The sequence below is a fragment of the Periophthalmus magnuspinnatus genome, chromosome 11 (genome assembly GCF_009829125.3).
Source record: "Periophthalmus magnuspinnatus isolate fPerMag1 chromosome 11, fPerMag1.2.pri, whole genome shotgun sequence".
Lineage (NCBI taxonomy): Eukaryota > Metazoa > Chordata > Actinopteri > Gobiiformes > Gobiidae > Periophthalmus > Periophthalmus magnuspinnatus.
The window spans coordinates 31001906-31028664 of NC_047136.2; the positions used below are offsets into that span (position 1 = coordinate 31001906).

Below are 26759 nucleotides of genomic sequence, written 5' to 3' on the forward strand. Positions count from 1 at the left end.
CACTTCCTGTCTCCAAGCCATTCACTTCTGTCTCGAAAAGTTTCAGTTTCAGGTTTAAATAAGTTCCATTTAAACTCAGCATGACTCAGTTATTCCACTGAGGTGAAATGAACTACTATATAAGCAATTATTAGAGCGCATGTGACAGGTTAGACTGTGCACATTTCAGTGCAACACATTAATTAGTATTATTCATCTTCTACAATCACAAAACAGGGCCACAATGATCATATTTTGTATTAATTATTCTCATGCCAAAAAAAAAAAAAATGCATGCAAAATGCATCAAAAATGGTGAGGCCAAATTTGTAAACTGAATTGCACAATTTATACACTGCCTGGGGAAAAAAAAAAAGTTGCCACCTGGACTTAACTAAGCAAATAGGTACGAGCCTCCTCCAGTTGGTCAGGTCTAGGTTCAACAACAGTGGCCGTGTCTTAATTCGCCAAATGCACCTTTTGAAGGTACCCTTCGAAGTACTCCTCAAAGTATAGTTTGAAGCTTCCGAACGAGAATGTGTCCTCATCTTGCTGAAATGGGACAGGCCTACACCACGGACTGCACTTCCACCGCTGTCTTTGAGCGTACAATACACACATTACGTACGTTATTTTTAATTATTTAATAGAAGAAAAGTCAAGATGTCGTCGTCGCAGCCATTCTTTCTGTTTAGATTGAATATCAATAGGCAAATATAACGTTCAAGGTGATTTTTTTCTCAATTGTAGCTACTTCATAACTTTAACCAAATATACCTTGTGAAAATGTAACAAGAGACAGAGGTAATATCATTTTGGTCTTTGACGCTGTTGTAACGGCTTCTGCGGGTGCGGACCAAGGAGTGCAGACTCAGGGCAAGTTGACAGTGTTTATTTACAGAGTAGTGAAGTTCAGTCTTTAACAGTTCATTCAAACACACACAAGGAACCAGGGAGCGGGAGGCAGGCCAGGCGGGCAGAGTGCAAGTCGGGGACGGGAAAGCCAGGACCGGAGTGAAGACAGGAGCGGGACGAGACCGGGACCGGCGTAGTCCAGAGAGCGGGACCCAGGGCAGGAGGCAGGCAGCAGGCAGGCAGCAAGCCGGAGACCAAGACAGGACAGGTGGCAGGACAGAGGGATGACTGTACCGGAGCTGGAGTGCAGAGGCAGGAGCAGGAACGAGCGAGGACAGGAATCTGGAAGGTGGCAAAAAATCCAATAAGAGCATGCAGACGGGCAACAAAGATTTAAAACTGAGCTGGAGCATTCACGTTTACACACGGACGGTCTGGCTCCGAGTGTATTCTGCCGAGCCCTCATATACTCGGCAGCAGGTGACAGTAATTGCGCTGATGCGCTCCAGGTGCGTGAGGAGGAGTCAGGAACTCCGCCCAGCTCCAGGCAGACAGGTAGGGGAGGGGGAGAGAGCACAGGAGGACAGGAAAAAACAGGCATCATGACAGACGCTTACAATAGAAACGAACATTCTTACATTATTCTTATTGCAGTAATAATTTCTAATGATAATAATGTCTTCTTATTGTCTAGTAATAACTGCACATTCCTTTATTCCATGTAACTCCCCCCTTTTTAATCATCAAACACACGGCCTGTACTTATCTTTATTCAGACTTAACAGTTTCATGTCGCACTGTTGTAGGTGAGGTAAACCAGTACGAACATTTGAATGTGTATTGCGCAGCGGACTCCATTTTCTTCTCTTTTTTGCGTAGTCGCGGTGCATGAAAGGATATAGCAGTGTGTGAAGTCTGCATGGATGCACGCTTTGGTTACGACCGATCTCCGTGGAAACGCTGGAAATGCAGGGCACATTTTGGCCGTGTCCGAATTCTCCCACCTGCCCTTAGAATCACCATTCGAAGTGCGGTTCGAGGGGCAGTTACGTAATTTCCGGTGCGACAAGGGCTGTCCGATTTCAACCCACCCTTCTGAATGCGCACCACAAATCTGCCCTTAGCTTTCCACCGTTTCCACGGAGATCGGACGTAAGCGAAGCGTGCATCCATGCACACTTCACGCACTTCTATATCCCATCATGCACCGCGGCTACGCAAAAAAGAGACGGAGACGAAAATGGAGAGCGCACAGGACTACACGTTTAAATGTAAGTACTGGTTCACGTGGACTGGTTCAACAGTGCGACATGAAACTGTAGCTACATGAAACTGTTAGAATTAAATTCAGATCTGTATGAGGCGACTCAACTTAGTGAAGTTCCGTTAAATTGAGTTTACAGTAATTGCTATTTAACTGTAACAATGAGTGAATTATCGCTTACACTTGTACATTTGTGTATTAATCGTAATGTTTAATATTCTTCCTTATTTGAGAATATTCTTTTGTCTTTAGGGAGCAAGGAGCGGACGGGCGAGTTAATCCGCCTGAGGGGCGAGCACGTGCAGCTGTTCAGTGGGGCGAAATTCTCCGCGCAGGCGGCGTGGAAGTAAGGGCTAAACACTGTATACCCAGATAATATAAGAAGGACCCTAGAAATACATTAAAGTTGCCCTTACTGCGAAATGAATACCTTTACATTTGTACATACGTGGATAGCAATGACTTAAGATGGATTTCCCTATTTCATTCCCGTCTTATCCACAGCCTGTACTTCTGTGAGCAGAAGTACAGAAGAGGCTCACTGATGGCCCTGAAGATGCTTATCTGAGTGGAGAACTTAACGTACCTGTTGTTGCTCACAAAAACGTGGGAATTATTCATTTGATCATCATCAAAACTACCTTCTTTACCAAAGAAGACTCAAAAATATCTTAAAAAAACACATAATGAACTACATAAATGGAATGATAGAATGTGCTGCATAGTAACTGAACAAATGTTTCCAATAACTGTAGAAATGTGTAACAGTGTTGTAGAACATTCTGATTGTCAATGTATTATATGCTGCTGTTTTATAATTGGGTAAATTGTGAATGTTTTTCTGTGTCACTCAGAACAGTACTGCAGAAGATGGGCCTGGAGGGGAAGGTCACTCCCCTTCAGGCAAAAAAGAAGTGGGAAAACCTACAAAAGAAATATAAAGTATGTACATGATCTGACTGTGTACTGTTTTCATTTGTACTTATAAACCATTGTGTTAATCTTGTTTTCACATGTCTTGTATTAATATTTATTCTCAAAGGACCTCAAGTATCCAAAAAGTGGAGAGGGTGTGGCAGGGAAGGCCACTGCGGAAACTTGGCCCTGGTTTGTCCTCATGGATGAGGTGTTGGGGCAGAGGGCCTCCATCAACCCCCCTGTCCTCATCGCCTCTATCCCTGAGGACACACCAGGGCCAAGTAGTGCCTGGCCGCCGCAGCCACAGCCACAGCCGCAGCACAGCCGCAGCCAGCCACAGCCGCAGCCACTGGAGGAGGACGAGGAGGTGGAGCAGGAGCAGCAGCAGCAACAGCAGCAGGAGGAGGAGGATGAGCCACCACAAAGAAGAGGTCAAGGAAGGAAAAGAAAGCGGGAGAGTGACCTTGTTAGATTATACAGGGAGGATTTGCAAATGCAGAGGGAGCATTATGAAAGAGATGCAGAGGAGAGGAGGGAGCGTTACGATAAGTTGTTTGGTTTGCTAGAAAAATTAATAGATAAACAATAAAGTTTGATTTTGAAGCATTTATGATTTTTTCTTTACAAATATTTACATTCATCTTACATACAAGGAAAATAAAGTAGTATTTACAATTTATTAACATAAGAACTTCAAAGACTAAAGTAAACTGCAAATGAATAAACCTGAGTGTGCCAGTGCCAGGTTTTAATCATGAAGACACACTTCCAGGGACCTTGGCAGTGCTAATCAACCTTCTCTGCCTGGACCAACTTCAGAGTGCTGAGATTGAGGTCTTCATCTTCTGGCTGGTACGTGGGCTCTCACACCGGGTGCTGCTCCACTGTCCACCGCATCGTTCATGGGCTGGGCTTGCAGGGCTCGCTGGGGCCATAGATGACTGGCATGTCACTTAAAAGGAATCAGAAAGAATATGATAGCACTCTCATGTCATCACACCTATTTAGAGTTACAGTGCTTACAGGGAATCCCCCCTGAAACACTTCCAATAACAATGTATATAACTTGGTATTATGTAAATACCTAGATGTAATCGTGCTCCATGGGAACCTCCTCCAGGGCAGAGACCTCAGCAGACAGCTGGTCCCGCCACTGTGCTCCAGCGACGGCCTCCACTTCATTGCCCCCCTCATCTTCCACTACATTCTCTTGTGGCTCGTCCTCCAGGGCCACAGTGTCTCCTGCCCCAAGGCAGATGTTGTGGAGGACGGCACAGGCAGTGATGACCTATAACAACAAAATATGATTTAGTCTTTCATAATCACATATTTCATGATATTTAACATTTCACTTACATGTGGTGCAAAGGTGTGGTGGACCTCCAGCGCATGAAAAAAGATGGCCCTGAATCTTGTTTTCATCATTCCAAAGGCACGCTCAATAATTGAACGTGCTTTGGAATGATGACAGTTGAAGCGCTGGGCTCCCACACCTTGCACAGGCCTCTTGTAGGGAGTGATGAGGGGGAGTGGACGCTGGAGACAGGGGTACCCTCCATCTGCGAGGATGAAGTATCCTGGAGGAGGATACAGTCCTCTCTGGTACAGAGGACTGTATCGAAGCACTCTTGCATCATGGACAGAACCAGGCCACCCCACGTAGGTGTCTATGAAGCGGCCCTGATGGTCACAGACAGCCTGTAGGATGATACTAGGAAACAGTTTCCTGTTTCGGTAGCACTGACCATCAGGGCCACTGGGTGGCCTGATTCTTACATGGCAGCCATCTATTGCCCCAGCTGCTCTTCTAAAGGCCCTGTGCCTCGCCAACCGTGCAAACCCAAGGGTCACTGCCTCAAAGTCATCATTGGTAGGGAGGTGGATGACTTTGTGACGCAGGGCCACCACCTCCCCAGTGACCCTGTGGACGATGCAGTGGACAGTGGAGCGTGGTATCCCAAACACTCGGGAGACCACCCGGTATGATGTTCCACTTGCCAGCCAGAAGAGGAAGACCAACACCTCAAGCTCAGCACCCCATCCGTGCCGTCGGTCCAGCTCCAGAAGGCGCATTAGCACTGCCAAGGATTCCCTGCTCAGCCGAAAGTCAGGCCGTGTGTCTTCATGATTAAAGAACCTTTCCAGCACTGGCACACTCAGGTTAACTCTGCAGTACATTCTTCGGCGCTGGTTTGGGGAAAGAAACAGTTACATTCACTAAAGGTATGTGCAGTTATTCCCTGCAATAAGAATACTAAGAATTCCCTGCAATAAGAATACTAATAATACATTATTATCATTACAAGTTATTATTGCAGTAATTACAATAATAACATGAAATTAACTGGCGCAGCATACAAGGTAAACAGCGCCTTCTACTGGTATTACAGTGATTTAGCCATGGAATAAATCATACCTGCCCCAAATACTGGACCATTAAAATACACAAGATCCCACTTTGTACAACTAATAAGTGTTGGTTTCTAAACTCTGGTTTATAAACTATGAATGTAAAAATTAGATTGGTTACCTCTGTCTCTGTTATAGCGTATTGAGAATGTATATTTGGTTAAAATTATGAAGTTGCTACAAATGGGAAAACAATCACGTGGAACCTTACATTTACCTACTGATATTCCACAGAATAGATGAATTACTTACTTCATTCAATCTAAAAAGAACTGAACGTCTGCGACGACGACGCCTTAAGTCTTCTTCAATTAAATTATGAAGAATGAAAAATAAACACGTCATTAATGTTCTGTCCATTTTGCAGCGATGCTCACACATCCAACGGCGTATAGCTGATTAATCACCTGCTGTCACCTTTTGTAGGCGTAACGTAAGCTACGTAACGTACGTTCAAAGACAGCGGTGGAAGTGCGGTCCGTGGTGTAGGGCTGTCCCATTTCAGCAAGATGGCGTCTACACTGAGGAGGGCAGATTCTCCACCGGAACCTTAAAACTGCACTTTGAAGAGCACTTGGAAGGGTCCCTTCAAAGGGTGCATTTGGCGAATTTGGACACGGCCCTAGTCTTACTCATTCGTCTCGGGTGCATTGAAATGGGACAGCCCTTGTCGCGCCGGAAATTACGTAACTGCCCTTCGACGCACACTTCCAATGGTGAATCTAAGGCCATTTTGGCGAATTGAGACACGACCTGCATGTACTCAAAGAATGAGGTCAGCTGACTACCTGAATATACTGAATGATCAGGTTATTCAATGGATTTTTTTCTTCCCTGATGGCACGGGCATATTCCAAGATGACAATGCCAGGATTCATCAGACTCAAATTGTGAATAAGTGGTTCAGGGAGCATGGATTCACACATGGATTGGCCACCACAGAGTCCAGACCTTAACCCCATTGAGAATCTTTGGGATGTGTTGGAGAAGGCCCAGCGGTCACACTCTATCGTCATCAATGCAAGAGCTTGGTAAAAAATTAAGGCATCACTGGATGGAAATAAATCTTTTTTCTCATTGCAGAAGCTCATCGTAATCAAAGCTAAAGGCGGTCCAACCAAATATTAGAGTGTATGACCTTTTTTCTTTGGTGGCGACTTTTTTTTGTCCAGGCAGTGTATAACACAGTTAAAAGATCTGAAACGTTCATTTTGCAGAATAGGACGTTTAATGGAGTCTTCTTCGGTCAAGCTGTAAATTTGCTTCAGTGTACTCACATGGTTTGAATGCCTTGTTTTGTTCTTGTGGAGTTCTGATGGAGTTCAACAGAGACTGCCCATGTCCCATTCTAGGAGTAAATTTCTCATTAAAAAAATAATAAAAAAAATAAATAAATAAAAGTTTGCAAGCTAGAGTCAGCTTTGTAAATGGGCACATTTTTATATAGCTCTTGATATCAAGAAACCACTCACCCATTCACACACATCATACGCACATATACATTATACACCAGTGCACACACACACACACACTGGGGTCAGATGGGTTGAGTGTCTTGTCCAAGGACACAACAAAAGCATTCTGTGGGAGCTGGAATCTCCACGTCAACCTGTGGGTTAGTGAGTGTGACCATGGCTCTACTGTGTTTACATCAAGGATTTGAACTGCCAACCTTTGGATCAGTGGATCAGCTCTACCAACTAAGCCACTGTCACCTAGGTCTTATGATTTATGATGTAATGACTATAAGACCTATAAGTGTATTTAAAATCTGTTTCTGAATCTTTATAAACTACTGATTTATTAAAACACTTCAGCAAATCTTGTGTCTTAAATGTGCTTTTTGGATTTAAAATCAGAGTGTTTTGGACTTTAGTTTAGCACATCGCTGGTTAGTCTCCCTGACACCTTTGAACTCTTCATATTTGAAATAGGAAGTCTACGGGAAAAATGAAAAGGACGTTTACATTCGGAACCAGAGCTCCATCTCATATCTCAACTCGTCTTGTGGAACTTGTCTTATCCCGCCCCTATTAATTGGTCTTTCTTTGGAGAAAAGTTGTTTTTACTGGACATTTTTGGTGACTCTGACATTCAATAGTTCTCCCTCAGGACTCTCTTGGTGTCAGTCCATGTTATCAAAGGAAAAACGTATTGTTTCAATATCAGTTTTAGTTAATTTTTCAGGCGACCACCAAAAGTATGCAATGTTTTTTTTAATTTGTTAGTGTACTGTACCTTTAAACAGTATCTACTTCTGCATTTAATCACATTACAGGGTTTAGTAAATTGCCTTTTGCCTGTAAAATCCTTAGATAGGCAGTTACAGGGAAGGGCAGCAGTAGCTCAGTTGGTTGAGTGTTTGGCCAGTGATCTGACAGTTTGTGGTTTGAATCCTGCTCTCAACATATACATCATTGGTAGGGTTAGATCCACTGACTCACAGGTTGGCAGTATGATTCCAGCTTGTGTCCTTGGGCAAGACACTCACCCCCAGTGTCTGTGTACACTGGTGTATGAATGGGTGAATGGTCACTTGAATATCTTGAAGGTAGAGAAGGGCTATATAAAAATCATGCCTCACACCAAGAAGGTTTGGTTCGATCCTCGAGTCGCCCAGGCCTTTCTGTGTGGAGTTTTGCATGTTTCTCCCCGTGTCTGGATGGGTTTCCTCCGGGTACTCCGGTTTCCCCCATCAACCAAAACATGAACGCCCTTCGAGACAACTGTTGTTGTGATTTTGGGCGTCACAAAAATAAAATGAATTGAATAAAAATGTGACTGTTTACCAAAGTAAAAAAAAAGAAAAAAAAGTTTTGGAGTGAAGACATTTCCCTGATCATCTAAGGTTACTGGATGACTCTGTCTCCTGTTGACAGAATTTATTTTTTCTTTTACTATGGATCATACTTGGATGACTGAGTAATTATACAGACAACCATTTACACAATTATTTATTATAAATTGCACAAACGTTATTAGGTAAATTAAAATAAAGGACATCTCATTTTATTAAAGCTTTAAACTGTCAGAAATGTCTTCCTTGTGCGTAAATTGTATTTTGGATGGAGTTTTCCATGTTGATATCAGAGGCAGAAGAATTCTGTTTTACAACTCAGAGCTACTTCCTACTCTGTCACCAAACCAAGCCAGAATTATAAGAAAAACATGAAAACTTATCATACACTTCAACTGGCAGGTGATATTCTCATTTAGTGTAACATGCTGTCACTCTTTCTGCACATTAACTTGTTTTCTGTTACTGTGGCAGGGGTCGTGAACTCAACAAAGGTATTTAAGTGATAGAATGGCGCTCCCAAATGGACAATAGAAAGTAATGCAGATAATATTGTAGTCCCCTGTTGTCACACTGTATGCCAGTGGCTCTCAAACCTTTCACCAAATACCACCAAAGATTTAGCTTTCCAAATACCACCAGATCTAAACCCGGTCTATAACAGCACTATTCCAGATCTAATGTAGACTTAGCCAGGTGTATAACAGGCCTATTTAGGGCTACACCATATATAAAAGTGGACTACATAATTTCCACAGTAGTTCTAAACAAGAAATTATGCCAGAGGACTAAAAAAAAAAGTATATGAAAAATATTTTAAATAAGGCAAACACATAAACATCTGTCCGTGTACCAACTGGAGGAGCTCACGGACCAGTTTGAGACACTCCAGTTTGAGTTCATTTTAAATAAAAAAAAAAATCACCAAAACACCTATATAGTGATGATGATATTACACACACACACATATATATATACATACATAATATATATAAAAACATTTGCAGTGTATTAGCTACCACCTACTTTCTGAATCTGCACAACAAATTCAGTGTTATGTGGAAATTTGTACCAGTGATAACACAAGCTTATTAATCAGTTTATTAAGACATTGGAATAATGTCAGGTGCATGACATAGTTGTCATTGACCAGCAGGTTCCCTTTTGTTGGAGGTCCACACTTCAGACTGCAACTTCTGCAAAAGAGAAAAGTATAGAAATTATAGATTACACCAAAGACCAGCGGTGGATGAAGTACTCAATTTTGTTAGTTAAGTAAAAGTACCGATAGAGGTAAAAAGTTGTTCAAATAACAGCATCACTGGGGGAGAAAATATAATAAATCAACCCAAATAGTTAAGTATTCATTTAAAAATGTGCTTCAAGAGTAAAAAACCTTCGAAATCATATGAAAAGTACTTTCGACTTTTCAGTCCTGTTCAAAAATGTAGTGGAGTAGAAAGTACAAATACCCACTCTCAAATGTAGTGAAGTAAAAAGTATCCACTGTAAAATTTACCTTGCCCAAGTCTTTTACAGTGGTTACCTTCCACCACTGCAAAAGACTGACAGGGTGAAACAAATAATTGCTTTAAGGGTGTATTGCAGATTTCAAACAGTTTTAGGCCATGTACTTTTGTTATACTTTTATGTAGTCATGAAATGAGATGACCGCAAAATTGTATTTTGTAGGAGGAGAACCTATAACCCTGAAGCGGAGCAGCGCCTCAGAGCCTCAAACCGCCTCCGTTTGTCTAGCAGTGTCCAAGAGAAGCTCAGCCACAGAGAGACTAAACCTCAAAACAAAGGACTGCCTTCAACTATGGGTTTATGTGGACAAAGTGTGACAACATAACAGAGCCTAGATCTGTTCATTCAGACTGTTAAGTTTAAACAAGTGTACCCAACTCGCCCTGTTGTGACGCCTAACCTAGACCATTTTTACACAAGAGATGTCCCAGGTGTCAATTTGATCCCCAGTAAATAGACTATATTGTCATTTGTTTGGCCAAAATACATAAATGCATACATATGCGTGAAAATGAGTCTAAAGCAAAAAAAAAAAAAAAAAAAAGCACTGAACAAGTCCTTTAGATCATGACTGACCAACCATCCCAACCCAGGTGTGTCCCAGCTTTTAATTTTGAAACCTGGTCACCCTAGGGCTGTCAAAGTATGACAAATAAGAAAAAAAGATATTTTTTAGAATGATCTTGAGCTTTATTGTAATTATCAGACGAGCATATGGTAAATGGAGCCTGCTGTTGCTCTTTATTCACTGAGGAGACTAAAATCTGGACTCATTTATATTTTAGTTTTTTTTTTTTAAAAGACACGTGGATTAAATAAATGCCATTCTTCCACATTGAAGATTTAAGCAATAATGAAGTACAACAAACTGGCAACTTAATAGACAATACCAAAGTAGAGCGACATCGATTTATTTCACGCAATATATAAATCTATAGAAAATAACTATGTGAGTGTATAAAGTGGCATAAAGATAAGGGCATTCCACGCACGTTTTAACTTTAGCGGTCTTATAACGAAAAAGCTTGCATAATTACCGATATTCAAAGAAACCATCTGCGTTTAGAAACGCTTTGGATATGTTCACGCGTGATAACAAGCGTTCTATCGTAAGGATGAAAAGAGATTCTTAAAAGTTTTACCTCCGAAAGCACACTGTATTCACTCACATAGGAGCCGCAGACCGGAAAGGACAAAGGGCACTTCCGGGTGTGTTTTATACACGCGCACCTCCACTAGATGAAGACAAAACACTGCAAAGAAGAAAGGAAAAAGGGTGTGATTAGTTTAATATTGTTTTAAAATGATTCTAATGTTACATTTTCTTTTGATTTGTCTGTGAGGTCTGTTTAAAACAAAATTAAAATAAAATCAGCTGGAAAAGATATTCCATAAAAGTGATTATTTTGATCATCACCAAACCCAGGCAGCCTCACTGCACTCTGATTTAAATACTGCACTATTAAATCTGGATGTATTTAATATAAGACAAATATATTTTTTTGTTTGTTTTTTTCATTTTGTTTTTTCTTTTTTTCTTTTTTTTCTTTTTTTTCTTTTTTTTTCTTTTGGGTTTGCTTAAAAGTAACTTCCCCACAATATGTATGTTATTTTTATTTTGGATATTTTTGTTGTACTGAAAAACTTCAGAAACCCTTTCCATGAGCAGGGTTACACTCTTATTTTGGCCTGGCTAACTCCTGCTTATTTACATCTTGTATCTATCTCCACAGAGAATGTTTCAATTTATGGTTTTAACTTTGTATTTCTAAATCATACAGGTGACGCACTACCTCCGGAAAGTTGCATAGTGTTGCTTTAACTATTTTATTGTGTATTGTTATGTACATGTATCTTATCTATGTGTTTTTTGTTGAGACAGTTTGGGCTGAACAGCTGATGTGGGAGAGAGCTTCATGACTCACTGCAGCCTGCTACAATAAAAGCTTTGTAATCAAACACCCCTCTCCACCACAATAAGAGCTTCATGGCGAGACCAGGGTATTCACAATAAGAGATTTATCATAACTATTCACAATAAAAGCTTTGTAATAAAACACCCTGCCCTTCACAATAAGATGAGACTGCTATACACAATAAGAGCTTTGTAAGTATTTCCTCTGGCCCTTCAGAATAAGAGCCTGGGGGGGATCAGCAGACTTCACAGTGAATGGGTTTTTTGTGAGCTGAGATGGGCTGACATTGACGGGTAGTGATGGGACTTTAGGCGCTATTATGGGATCTGAATCTTTTGGATCCAGTCATTTTAAAGAGCTGTTCAAATGACTGGCTCTTTTTATATTTTTTATTTGACATAAGCCTCACCTCTTTGAACTGCCACCTTAACGTGGTAGACCTGATGGGTCTGACTAAGAGCGGTTCAGGAGCCATTTATGATGAGTTTGACAGCAATGCCAGTTATATCACCCGAACTGATGTTCAGGTGACGTAACTAGCAGGTCTCAAAATGTTGTGTTGGCCTAAGGGCCAAACAGCAGTGCAAAATACCCGGCCTTCTTGGAGTGTCTGGGAAGGGTACTAGACAGCACACCGACTGGTGACTCAGTTATTCTGCTGGGAGACAAACAAACAATGAACACAACTTTTTAAACATCAAATGAACTGGTATTAAACCATTTCATGTGCAGATGACAGATTTTGATATTTTTAGGCCCAAGCTCCTATAGGGCTTAAGGCCTGTTGCAGTCTGTTTTCATGAAGGTGTGCACAAAGCCCCCTGCCCTGACTAGAGTATCCTAGCAACCCATGCAACCCATGCCCATGGGATATGCATATTTATTCTTGCTAGCATGTTAGCGTCAACATTGAGTCAATGGGGGAAGCAAATGACAGGCGGGTCATTGACCTTACAGTGACGTGGGGAAAGTTGAGACTTTCAGTAAACGTATAATATGTCGTTCTAATCTTATTGGATATGATGTTTTTGATGAATGAGAGGGTCCCCCGCGCCTTCGGGTCGGGGACAGGTCTCTCACTGTTGTGGCGGCCTACAAGCCAAACAGCAGTGCAGAGTACCCGGACTCTGTTGTTCTCCTGGGGGACTTCAATGCCCATGTGGATAATGATAGTGACACAGAGACACCTGGAGAAGCGTGATTTGGAAGAACGGCCTCCCTGATTTGAACCCGAGCGGTGTTCTGTTATTGGACTTTTGTGCTAGTCACAGTTTGTCCATAACGAACACCTTGTTCGAGCACAAGGGTATCCATCGGTGCACGTGGCACCAGGACAGTCTATGTCGGAGGTCGATGATCGACTTTGTTGTCGTGTCATCTGACCTCAGGCCACGTGTCTTGGACACTCAGATGAAGAGAGGGGCAGAGCTGTCAACCGATCACCACCTGGTGGTGAGTTGAATCCGCTGGCGAAAGAGGAAGCAGACCTGGCAGGCCCAAACTTATCGTCAGGCTCCTGGCGGAGCCTTCTGTTAGGGGGGTCTTCAATCAGGAGAACTTCTCCCTGATCCTGGGGGAGGCTGGGGACATGGACTCCGTGTGGGCCATGTTCTCCACCTCTATTGTTGATGCGGCCGCTTGTAGCTGTGGTCATAACGTCTGCAGTGCTTGTCACGGCAGCAGTCCCCCGAACCTGGTGGTGGACACCGTAAGTAAGGGATGCTGTCAAGCTGAAGAAGGAGCCTTGTTGGCTCGTGGGACTCCTGCAGCAGCCGATGAGTACCGGCAGGCCAAGCGTGCAGCCTTGTAGAGGCAAAACCTCGGGGTTGGGAGGAGTTCAGGGAGGCCATGGAGGAGGACTATCGGACAGCCTCAAAGAAATTCTGGTAAACCATCCGACACCTGGGGGGGGGCACTATTTCACCAACACTGTTTACAGTGCGGGTGGAGAGCTGCTGACCTTGACTGGGTATGTTGTCAGGCAGTGTAAGGAATATGTGGAGGATCTCCTCAATCCCCCAGTCACGTCTTCCGAGGAGGAAGCAGAGACTGGGGACCCGGAGGTGGACTCGTTCATCACCCTGGCTGAAATCACCAAGATGGTTCCGAGGTGGTCTCAGGCCATATTCTTTTCTCTGGTTAAGATCTGAAATTCACTATCTTCAAAGGAGTGGTTAGTGTGTAGAGTACATATAACTCAGAGTTTATGCTGCAGTGGATGGTGTGAATTAAACAGGAGGTATTGGTCAGTGTGTGTAGGTTTCCTGAAGACTTAGCACTTTGAGATTTGTTGTTCGAATGTAAAGTGCGCTATAAATAAAATGTATTATTATTATTATTATTATTCTACCTGGAGACCAGTCCTCTCCTATTGTTGCTGCACAATTTAAGAATTCCAGTTTGTTCTCCTTGGCCTCTTCCAGTGTGAACCTGATGTTTGGATCCACAATATTAATATGTGCAGTAAATCTTGAATTTTGATTTTGGTCCAGTTGTCCAGTTGATACATATCCATGTATCGATACCAATTTATGGTTGGAGTGCCAGGAAATGAGATCAACGCGTCCTATTCAAATTGTTCCATATATATCTTAGCCCTAATAGGAGAGACCGGTGAGCCCAAGGTACAGCCGTGGATTTGCCTTCTGAACTTTGCAATGAGTGCAGTGTGTGATATGTGAATGTGTCTCCCTCTCCCTGCTCCCTCTGTCTCTCTGTCTCCTCTCCCATCTAAAATTGAGCCATAATTAAAACAAAAAAAACTAGTTCAGAGCTTGTAAGAGTCACACCTGGGCCTGGTCAACACACACACACACACACAAGGTTTAACAAACTCGGAGAGAGGCTTAAGTTATCCTGAGTTTCCCACTAAAGGATTAGCACCAGGAAAAATGTGAAGAATGCAGTTTAGATTGACCTAAACCCGTGAGTTTGTGTTAATTACCAAAAAGGCAAAAACACTGTGTCTTCTCTGGCAATATCAAAAGTATCAAAAAAATATGATTCCCATGAATTCATACTAGTAACTTTACATTACAGTAGAACAAAGGCAATAGTCTCAGATCAGTCAAACCCATAGACTGTATATATAAAGAACATAGCTAACCTGCTAGCCACCGTGAGCATGAACGTACGTTCGACAGTTCACTTTCACCCCTCTCTCTGTAACTGCCTGCTGCCCGACTGGTCAGGCCCTCTCTTTGCCTCCCATTTGCTAAAAATTCAGTCTTGTGTGTCCATATGTGAGCAGCGAGACTGTTAAAACTTGGATTGAAAAGTGTCAAAATAAGATAAATAAACAAAACCTATTATTTTTGGATCAGGAAACAGTGGAAATTTGACAATAAAAGGAATTACCAAGACATAAATCTGCTTCTCCTTTTATAGAAATGTGTTCTCTGCTTTGGAGCCGATCTGAGCCAGGATCTAAGTCAAGAATACCAGGATTTAATGCTTAATAACAAATGCATACTGAAAAGGAAGTGCCTTGCTCAAGGACAAGATCAATAAATCAGTTAAACTACAAACCTTTGGGTTGATGAATGAACACACCAACTAAGGTCAACACTAAACCTGGACTAAGGCAGAACTAGGATTTAACAAGGACTAGACCAGGACCAGATGCCCTCCCATTCTTCTATATCCCTATGTGTCAGATGCCCTCCCATCCTTCTGTATTTCTGTAGTGCTGAACTGGGATGGGGCAGGTCAAATGTCTGTAGTTAATCTGTGGATGTTGTGGTCTGTCAGATGCCCTCCCAGATCCTGTGGCGTGGTTGGATACAGCCGGATAATGGGCCTTGTCACTAAGAGAAATAATCATTTGTGGATTTGACTCTTGGAGATTTCCATTGTGATGACCTTGGATGACCTGTGGTTTGTCCCTGGTCGTGACCCATACTTACATCAGAAAAACCTTTGTTCTCTGGAGGCCATTTTGAACCAGAGGACTGTGCCATATGACCTGCTTCCTCAAACCTGCACTGTCTCTGCACTGGTACAACTGCTGGAATTTGCTGTTTAACTCTCAGATTGCAGATGTGTTGACCTGGTGTATGGTTAATATCTCTATAATCACTGGGACTATCCAAAGGAAACAAAAACTGGCACAAAGTTCAACGTCTTCTCTGTCAGTATAGATAAACAAAACAGTTGTTATTTTTTTCTTTGTTTTTTTCATAATAGCTTCAGAAAGCAGTGTCATTATTAAGCCCAAAGGTATGATGACTTGTCAGTTGAAAGGACTTTATCCATAAGATTAGTATGACAAGTCTGTGGCACCAGCCCCAAACAAATAATGACAAGGTTAAGCTTTGTGGAAAAACATACCTGGAGTAGTAATCAAAGTCATCTTCTCTGAGCCTCAAATACAGTTGTCCCTTACAATATCATGGTTCACTTTTCGCGACCTCATTTCGCTGATTTTTCTGGTGCAATTTTGAATGCTTTTTACAGCATATGAATGTGCATTGTGTTCTGTGTCCTGATTTGCTAAGGGACTGTAGACCATTGTCAATCAGTCTCCTCCGTGTCGTGTCTCCTGTACAGTACAGAATGTGTTTAGCTTGCTGTATGTTTGCAAGTTTTTTCCCCAACAGAACCCACAATGCCGATGAAACATTCTGCACCAACAAAGGCACCTATGAAGGTTTGAACTTTGAGAATGTTTAAACGAGAGAGAAATGTGAGAAAATGTTAATGCCTGTCTGAGAAAAGTGTATAAAGTGTGCGGTGAGGAGTTTTATGTAATCCCCGCGATAAACAAGGGACCACTGTATACTCCGTCTGCAATTTGCCCTTTCAGTTGCATTGTAGATAAAACTTCAGACTTCTCCTTTGCAGTTTTTAAGAGCGTAAACCATCACCAGACTCATTCTGTGATCAAATTGTGTTCACAACAAAGTTTGGAAATTTCTTTCAAAAACAGTGAATCTCCCATAAGCTTATATAGGTCAGCCTCCGTCTGAAATTATGACATCATCCAGTTCTATAACAATAGGTATTACTTTTCCTGAATCTCTCAAAAACAAATACAGACCTTTAACCTTTGTAAGAACACATATTCTACATTCTTGTGGCTTTAATTCTTTAAACATAATTTTGTATTTCACATTTTCTGCATTTGCAAAGCTTTCACACCTCACTGCAAGAGAGTTCTGGGTTCGACTCCCAGGCATCCCTGTGTGGAGTTTGGATATTCTCCCTTTGTCAGAGTGGACTTCTTCCGGACACCCATCAACCATAAAACATGCATAATAGAAAAGACATCCAGCTAAGGTAGTCTTCACCAAGATTAACTCAACATCTGGAGATAGGTTCCACTGCTCCTGGCAGATTTAACCCAGAGACACTGAAGGATTGGTCAAATGCATGTTTAACCCGGAGACACTGAAGGTTACGTCAAATGGTACATTTCTCTACAGGTAAAGTGTACCTTAAACTGCTGTCAGCAAGGGGAATCAAGCAGGGGAAAGTAAATAATAGCTTCCATGAAAGCTATGCTAATAGACCCATGTGTTTGTTGTAAAATGAGTCTGGTGATGGTTTATGCTCTTAAAAACTGCACAGGAGAAGTCTGGAGTTTTATCTACAATGCAACTAAATGGGCAAATTGCAAATGGATCATATTTGAGGCTCAGAGAAGATGACTTAGGATTAATACAACTCCAGGTATGCTTTTGACGAGTAGACATATTTCAAAGCTCAAAACACATTTTGCATAATATGTGGTCACAAATCCCCTCCCCGAACCGCCACCTTAACGTGGTGGAGGGGTTTGAGCACCCGAATGATCCTGGGAGCTATGTTGTCGGGGGCTTCATGCCCCTGGTAGGGTCACCCATGGCAAACAGGTCCTCGGAGACGGGTCTGACTAAGAGCGGTTCAGAAGCCCTTCATGAAGAAAAATAGTTTACGTCGCCCGGACTGGCGTTACCGGGGCCCCACCCTGGAGCCAGGCCTGGGGTGGGTGCTCGGCAGCGAGCGCCTGGTGGCCGGGCCTTTCCCCACGGGGCCCGGTCGGGCCCAGCCCGAAGAAACGACGTGGGGCCGTCCTCCCGTGGACCCACCACCTGCGGGAGGAGCCATGAGGGGCGGGTGCGGAGAGATCCGGGTAGCAGTCGAAGGCGGGGACCTCGACGACCGGATCTCCGGACATGGAGACTAGCTCTGGGGACATGGAATGTCACCTCGCTGGGGGGGAAGGAGCCTGAGCTTGTGCGGGAGGTTGAGCGTTACCGGCTAGATATAGTCGGCCTCACCTCCACGCACAGCTTGGGCTCTGGAACCCATCTTCTTGAGAGGGGTTGGACTCTCCATTTCTCTGGCGTTGCCAGCGGGGAGCGGCGGCGAGCTGGTGTGGGCTTGCTCATTGCCCCACAGCTCAGCCACTGCGTGTTGGGGTTCACTCCGGTGAACGAGAGGGTCGCGTCCCTGCGCCTTCGGGTCGGGGACAGGTCTCTCACTGTTGTGTCGGCCTACGGGCCAAACAGCAGTGCAGAGTACCCGGCCTTCTTGGAGTCCCTGGGAGGGGTACTAGACAGTGCACCAACCGGGGACTCCGTTGTTCTCCTGGGGGACTTCAACGCCCATGTGGGTAACGACAGTGACACTTGGAGGGGCGTGATTGGGAGGAACGGCCTCCCCGATCTGAACCCGAGCGGTGTTTTGTTATTGGACTTCTGTGCTAGTCACAGCTTGTCCATAACAAACCACCATGTTCGAGCACAAGGGTGTCCATCGGTGCACATGGCACCAGGACACTCTAGGTCGGAGGTCGATGATCGACTTTGTTGTCGTGTCATCTGACCTCCGACCGCGTGTCTTGGACACTCGGGTGAAGAGAGGGGCTGAGCTGTCAACTGATCACCACCTGGTGGTGAGTTGGATCCGCTGGCGGAGGAGGAAGCCGGACAGACCTGGCAGGCCCAAGCGTATTGTGAGGGTCTGCTGGGAACGTCTGGCGGAGCCCTCTGTCAGGGGGGTCTTCAACTCCCGCCTCCGGGAGAGCTTCTCCCTGATCCCGGGGGAGGTTGGAGACATGGACTCCGAGTGGGCCATGTTCTCCACCTCTATTGTTGATGCGGCTGCTCGTAGCTGTGGTCGTAAGGTCTGTGGTGCTTGTCGCGGCGGCAATCCCCGAACCCGGTGGTGGACACCGGAAGTAAGGGATGCCGTCAAGCTGAAGAAGGAGTCCTATCGAGCCTTGTTGGCTCGTGGGACTCCTGAGGCAGCTGATGAGTACCGGCAGGCCAAGCGTGCCGCGGCTCGGGCAGTCACAGAGGCAAAAACTCGGGGTTGGGAGGAGTTCGGGGAGGCCATGGAGGAGGACTATCGGACGGCCTCAAAGAGATTCTGGCAAACCGTCCGACGCCTCAGGAGGGGAAAGCAGTGCTTCACCAACACTGTTTACAGTGCGGGTGGAGAGCTGCTGACCTCGACTGGGGATGTTGTCGGGCGGTGGAAGGAATACTTTGAGGATCTCCTCAATCCCACTGTCACGTCTTCCGAGGAGGAAGCAGAAACTGGGGACCCGGAGGCGGACTCGTCCATCACCCTGGCTGAAGTCACTGAGGTGGTTGGCAAGCTCCTCGGTGGCAAGGCTCCGGGGGTGGATGAGATCCGTCCTGAGTACCTCAGGTCTCTGGATGTTGTGGGACTGTCTTGGCTGACACGTCTCTGCAACATCGCGTGGCGGTCGGGGACAGTACCTGTGGAATGGCAGACCGGGGTGGTGGTCCCTCTGTATAAAAAGGGGGACCGGAGGGTGTGTTCCAATTACAGGGGAATCACACTCCTTAGCCTTCCCGGTAAGGTCTATTCCAGGGTGCTGGAGAGGAGAATCCGACCGATAGTCGAACCTCGGATTCAGGAAGAGCAGTGTGGTTTCGTCCTGGTCGTGGAACACTGGACCAGCTCTATACTCTCCATCGGGTCCTCGAGGGCTCATGGGAGTATGCCCAACCAGTCCACATGTGTTTTGTGGATCTGGAGAAGGCATTCGACCGTGTCCCTCGTGGTGTCCTTTGGGGGGTGCTCTGGGAGTATGGGGTCCGGGGCTCTTTGCTAAGGGCTGTCCGGTCCCTGTATGACCGGAGCAGGAGCTGTGTTCGCATTGCCGGCAGTAAGTCAGACCTGTTCCCAGTGCATGTTGGACTCCGCCAGGGCTGCCCTTTGTCACCGGTTCTGTTCATTATATTTATGGACAGAATTTCTAGGCGCAGTCAGGGGCCGGAGGGGGCCTGGTTTGGGAACCACAGGATTTCATCTCTGCTGTTTGCAGATGATGTTGTCCTGATGGCTTCTTCGAGCCAGGACCTGCAGCAGGCACTGGGGCGGTTTGCAGCCGAGTGTGAAGCGGCTGGGATGAGAATCAGCTCCTCCAAATCCGAGGCCATGGTTCTCGACCGGAAAAAGGTGGTTTGCTCTCTCCGGGTGGGTGGTGAGTCTCTGCCCCAAGTGGAGGAGTTCAAGTATCTCGGGGTCTTGTTCACGAGTGAGGGAAGGATGGAGCGTGAGATTGACAGGCGGATCGGTGCAGCGTCTGCAGTGATGCGGTCGCTGTATCGGTCCGTTGTGGTAAAGAAGGAGCTGAGCCGGAAGGCGAAGCTCTCGATTTACCGGTCAATCTACGTTCCTACCCTCACCTAGGGTCATGAGCTTTGGGTAATGACCGAAAGGACAAGATCGCGGATACAAGCGGCTGAAATGGGCTTCCTCCGCAGAGTGGCCGGGCGCACCCTTAGGAATAGGGTGAGGAGCTCGGTCACACGGGAGGAGCTCGGAGTAGAGCCGCTGCTCCTACACGTTGAGAGGAACCAGCTGAGGTGGCTCGGGCATCTGCTCAGGATGCCTCCTGGACGCCTCCCTAGGGAGGTGTTCTGGGCATGTCCCACCGGGAGGAGGCCCCGGGGAAGACCCAGGACACGCTGGAGGGACTATGTCTCTCGGCTGGCCTGGGAACGCCTTGGGGTCCCACCGGAGGAGCTGGAGGACGTGTCCGGGGTGAGGGAAGTCTGGGAGTCCCTGCTTAGACTGCTGCCCCCGCGACCCAGCCCCGGATAAGCGGAAGAAAATGGATGGATGGATGGATGGATGTGGTCACAAATGGAAAATCCCCCATGTTTTTGCAAGGATCTGAACCAATAAGACATTTTACAGACAGTGTTCTGATGACTCATGTTTGGAGATGAGATTCTGACAATAAGTAGAGATATTACTCATATACCAGCTGCTTTGAAACAGCGGTGGGGAGGAATGTTACTTTTAGTTGAATCACCTTTTAAACAGCTTTTACGTGAGAGTAGTTTTCAGGGTCCATACTTTAACACCTACTTGAGTAATACATTGTACAGTGTTACAGTACTCTTAATTGAGTAATATATAGTACAGTGTAACAGTAGCCTTAATTGAGTAATATATTGTGCAGCGCAGAGATACTCTACTGGTGAGTAAGTCAATGTGTACATTGTGAGTAAGTCTACATGTGACAAAAAGCTTTATGTAACAATATGAAATGATTTGAACATTTGCATTTCTTGCAGCTCCTTCAGATATGATTTAGTTTCTATCATTTCTGTGCCTATTCTTTGAAAAGGATAGACACAAAAATTATAGATTTTGTGCATTGTTTTATTAAAGTTTTGTCCTTCCAATTCCATTAATTTTAATCAGATAAGATGATACCTCCAGATAGTTTTTCCAGTGGTACACTTACACATTCAGACCATGTGAGTTCACTGAAACATATTCACAGCTTGACAGAAGAAGACTCCATTAAATGTCCTATTCTGCAAAATGAAAGTTTCAGATCTTTTAACTATGTTATACACTGCCTGGCTAAAAAAAATTACGGCAGTGTAGTTGTTTCCTTCTCATTGACTGTCTGAAGTTGCATTTAGAGTGATTTGTGCATTTTTCATCGCCGTAGTTCCAATTTACCATTTTCACTGCCACTGGTACATGCCCACTGTGACCTAGTTGACAATTTGGCTGTGTCACATAGTTTGGTACAAATGAAAAAAGTATTGTTATGTTCAGCTCTCCATAGGACGGAACCAGCAACTACCGTACATGGCTCTTTGTTGTGCTGTTTTAGATCAATACTGTAATTTAAAATGTATAAATTATAACATAATGACCCAAGTGTGCCATAGATTATACTCATACACTGTAGATGACACAAGCACAATATGTTTGTTCTAAAAATCTTGATTGGTAGATTGGTGATGTTCTGAACATGTTTCTTATTATTCTGTGTTGATGTTCTCCTCATGACCTCCTCTCTTCAAACTCTCTGTTAAATAACATAGATCCAATCTAAAATTAGACCCAGAAACATGTACTCTGCCTGGACACGCCACAGGAGAGGAGCCTGGGAACCGCAGAGCTAAAACAATATGAGGACTACATCTGCAGAGGGCTATCACAGGGCAAAGGGGAGTACTTTTACAGAGAGATATTTTGGAGCAGTTTTGAATCAGAATCAGAAGACTTTTATTGCCATCGTCTGTGAACATAGTTCACAAACTAGGAACTTGGTGCGGTGATAAAGTGCAACATAAACACACTGAATAAATACAAATACAAATAAGAGCATTCACAGGGTTAAAAAAAGATGTGCTTAAAAATAAAATACTTATAGTATATAGTATCAGTTCCAGACATCCTTGTCTCTGGAGAACGGTTGCGATTGTCCGACAATACAAATATCTCGGAATTCTAATAGACTCAAAATTATCTTTCAAATCCCACATTAATAAAATAAGTAATCATATAAAATTCAGTATTCGCAACTTCAAACACATTCGGCATCAAATGTCCACCCAAGCAACTAAAATGTTCATGCACGCCATAATTGTCTCTCACATTACAGACTGTTTAACTGTCTGGTCCCTGGCAAATACCACAACACTGAAACCTCTGCAATCACCCTACAAGTGAACTGTTAAAATTCTGGATAAAAAACCAAGCCATTTTCACCACCACCATACTCCAAAAATACCATTTACTCCACCACTCAGTCAGTTTTTCTCCATCAGAACCACCAGCCACAGTAGAACTATAGGAGCAGCACGAGGAGGCTGCATCATCCCCCTCAGGAAAAGTTCCTTTGGGCAAACAGCTTTTTCTGTTTGTGCTACCTCAGATTGGAACCTCACACCGACAACCATCAGATCCGCTAACACTTACCACACCTTTAAAATACAGTTAAAACAAGGGCTAACTGCAAACCAGATCTGTGAACATTGACTTTATCCACTGTCGCTGCCCCCTGCTGGCCTCTTGCCCTGTGTCTGTGTTGAATGATTGTTGTGAGTCTGCCACTTTATGTAAGAGTGTATATATTTCTCGACTGTTTTCTATGTATTTATTGTATTGTAATTTTCACTCTTATTTTTAGGTGTTTTGAGGTGGACAGTATCTGCAGTCAAGGGACGACGGATTAAAAATAGCCTTTGGCTAATTCTGGCATATTTACAGAAATGTCGATTAATATGCACTGTCCCTGAAATAAATAAATAAATAGGTAGAAAATATATACAACAGCAGCATCAGAACAACTGTGCAAACATGATTTATTAAAGTGACCGGTATTATAAAGTGTCCAGTTTTGTGCAGATATTATGAAGCATGTGTGTCAAACTCAAGGCCCGCAGGCCAAATGCGGCCCGCCACATCATTTTATGTGGCCCGCGAGAAGGTAAATTAAAAGGCATGACTATTATTTCAAAATAAATCTATGCTGCTTTAATGTGTACATTAACCATAAACTAATTAGATTTTCCCTACAAGTGGAAATGAGAAATATTTGCAAATAATGATCCCAAAATGTTCAGGAAGAGGAAAATTGTAGGAATTTAAGCTAGTTTCAAGAAAGGTGAAGGTGAATATAAGTTTGTGCTTCAAGGAGAAAAACCTGTATGCTTTTTTTGTTATGAGGCGGGGTCGGTTGTGAAAGAAACAGTCTACATCGGCATTTTGACTCCAAACACGGAGCGAAGTGTGCAAAAGTTAGCCTTCAAGAAAAATAACAAACTGTACAATAATTAAAAGGCTGTTTTTGAAGCAGTGCTGATGGTCTGTGAGCAGGTGTGCTCCGATACACACTTTTAAAAATGTCTGTGTAACTGTGTATCCCCTGATAAAAGGACATGTAATATTTGCAACTTGAGTTATTTAACAAGTTGAAAAGTAGTTGCATTTATTTTACATGACATTTGGTTACATTTAGTGCCATTTACACTGCCTCACAGTTATATCTGGCCATTTTGCTGATGTGGCCCTCGGTGAAAATGAGTTTGACACCCCTGTTATAAAGTGTTCATAAGACAAACGGCAGAGGGAAAGAAACTGTTCTTATGACGAGACGTTCTGGTCCCAATGGACCATAGCCTCCTGCCAGAGGGAAGTGGCTCAAATAGTCCATGTGCAGTGTGAGAAGTGTCAGCTGCTATACGGCCTGCTCGCCCCCGAGTCCTGGAGACGTACAAGTCCTGTAGAGATGGAAGGCTGCAGCCAATCACCTTCTCAGCAGAGCGCACAATGGGCTGCGGTCTATGTCTGTCCCTGGCAGTGGCAGGGGAGCTGTGACTTTCCTGAAGTCCACAATAATGTCCACTGTCTTCTGTGTGTTGAGCTCCAGGTTGTTGCTGCTGCACCAGGACACCAGCCGGTCCACCGGTAGGCAGACTCATCGCTGTCCGAGATGAGCCCGATGAGGGTGGTGTCATCTGCAAACTTAACCAGTTTGACGGAGTCATGGCTGGAGGTGCAGCAGTTGGTGTACAGGGAGAAGAGTAGGGGAGAAAAGTACACAGCCCCGTGGAGCTCCTGTGCTGATAGTCCGAGTGTCCGAGACATTCTTCCCCAGCCGCACGTGCTGCCTCCGCTTCGTTAGGAAGTCAGTAATCCACCTGCAGGTGGAGTCAGGCATTTTGAGCTAAGTGAGCTTGTCCTGGAGCAGAGCAGGGAGGATGGTGTTGAATGCAGAGCTGAAGTCCACAAACAGGATCCTGGCGTAGGTTCCTGGGGAGTCCAGATGCTGGAGGATGAAGTGAAGGGCCAGGTTAATGGCGTCATCTACAGACCGATTGGCTCTGTAGGCAAACTGCAGAGGGTCCAGGAGGGGGGAGGTGAAGGACTTGAGGTGGTGCAGGACCAGGCACTCGAATAACTTCATGACTACAGACGTCAGCGCCACAGGTCTGTGGTCATTAAGTCCAGTGATCCTGGGCTTCTTGGGGACGTTGACAATGGTGGACAGCTTGAAGCAGTCTGGGACGTGACAGGGAGGGGTTAAAGATGTCGGTGAAGACAGGAGCCAGTTCCTCAGCACAGTGTCGAAGGGTGGAAGGAGAGACACCGTCCGGGCCTGGGGTCTTACAGGGGTTTTGCTTCCTGAAAAGTTTAGTTAGGTCCTGCTCCAAAACTGTGAGGGCAGTGGGGGAGGAGGAGGGGTCCAAGATGGGTTTGGCTGTAATGTCCATGATGGTGAGGGAGGAGGAGGAGGGGTGTAAGACCTCAAACCTCGCATAAAAGCTATTTAACTTTTCTGCTAATTGTTTGTTGTCCACGGCGGGAGGGGCTTTGGGCCTGTAATTGGCGATTTGCCTAAGCCCTCTCTAGACAGAAGCAGAGTCGTTGGTGGAGAAATGCTGTTCTAGATGTCTATTGTACTTCGCTTTAACCTTTTCCACCTCTTTGCTAAATGCATACTTGCAATGCCTGTAGCCTTCACGATCTTCTGCCCTGTAAGCCATCTCCTTTTCCCTCCTCAGATTTCTCAGTCTGGATATGAACCAGGTTTTATCGTTGTTAAAAGTCACCCTGGTACTGATGCTGTCCTCACAGAATGTATGACGTCACACAGTGTCTGTGTACTCATCCAAACTTTCTGTGGCAGAAAGTTTGGAAAGTTTTCTGTGGAAGTCCTCACAGCAGGTTTGGAGAGTTTCAGTCATTGTTTGTAAGCAGGGATGAGGTGAACCATGACGTGATCAGAGAATCCTAAAGCAGCGCGGGGCATGGCTCTGTAGGCTCCACTGACCGTTGTCAATGATTGAACAATGATCCAGCATCTTCTGCTCTCTCGTCGGGCATTTAATAAACTATTTACACTTGGCAGTTCCTGGCTCAGATTTCCCTTATTAAAATCCCCCAGTAAATAGTCCAGGAAGGGTCGCTCCACAGTCAGAATCTGCTCCGTGAGCACGCATTGGGCCTCATGCTTGTTTGCGCATGGTGGGATGTAAACAGCGGTCAGAATGAATGAAGTGAACTCACGTTGAGAATGGGAGGGCATCTGACACACAGGGATACAGACGGATGGGAGAGCATCTGACAGCCCTCTCATCTCACAGCTAGAAGATCTCCGGTTCAATTCTCAGAAAATTTGTAACACTGTAATGTTACAATGTCATTTGAAACATAGAAAGCAGTGGTTTGATGGTTTGAAAAATGCATTGGCATTGCACACTGCTTCTGTAAATAGATATTTATTAGTTTCAGCTTTAGTCCCAGTTTAATCCCAATTTAGTCCCAGTTTTCAGGTGGTCTATGTACAAGTGTAAACCATAATTACCATGGCAACAGTGCAAAATTTTCATCATTCTGAAACCAATGAATACACAGAATCATAGGATTCTACGGGTGAATGGTTAGCCATCTCATTTCACAGCTAGAAGGTCCCAGGTTCAGTTCTCAGATCATGTGTAATACTGTAATGTCATGATGTCATCTGAAACATAGTTCTCTAAAAAGATTTATTTTTAGTAGCCCTCATTTACATAAAACATCAACTACTAGATAAATGTTTCAGTGAATGTGGCCTTTTCAAAACAATAGAAACATGGTGATCTAAATATTTGATGTGTTAGCAATTAATATCCCATAGTAAAATAGCCCCTCTTTAATACCCCATAGAAGTAAAATAGCCCCTCTTTAATACCCCATAGAAATAAAATAGCCCCTAAGAGTTGTGAGGTTTAGTTGGTTCTTAGGAAACAAGATCGTCTGAAGTGGGCTCACTCTGGACTTGTTTTGGAAATGTTTTGGAGTTGTTTTTGTGACTCTGTTTGGGCAGATGTGGAGT

General features: G+C 44.3%; 2 protein-coding genes across 2 annotated transcripts in view; both read right to left on the bottom strand.

Annotated features, from left to right (window-relative positions):
* Positions 1-26759, bottom strand: part of LOC117393383 (cell division control protein 42 homolog) — a 274271-nt gene that overhangs the window by 115045 nt on the left and 132467 nt on the right. The gene's annotated exons all lie outside the window — the stretch shown is intronic.
* On the bottom strand, positions 4101-5194 carry LOC117393375 (putative nuclease HARBI1). Its single transcript, XM_033991492.1, has 2 exons — positions 4373-5194; positions 4101-4304 (listed from the first exon to the last, which is right to left on the bottom strand). The coding sequence occupies exons 1-2, from the start codon at positions 5192-5194 to the stop codon at positions 4101-4103; spliced, it is 1026 nt and encodes a 341-aa protein (XP_033847383.1).

Coding starts and splice junctions, on each gene's coding strand:
- LOC117393375 (XM_033991492.1), bottom strand. CDS start 5,194: ATGTACTGCAGAGTTAACCTGAGTGTGCCAGTGCTGGAAAGGTTCTTT. Junction 4,305..4,372: donor ACCACACCTTTGCACCACAT/GTAAGTGAAATG, acceptor TTGTTGTTATAG/GTCATCACTGCCTGTGCCGT.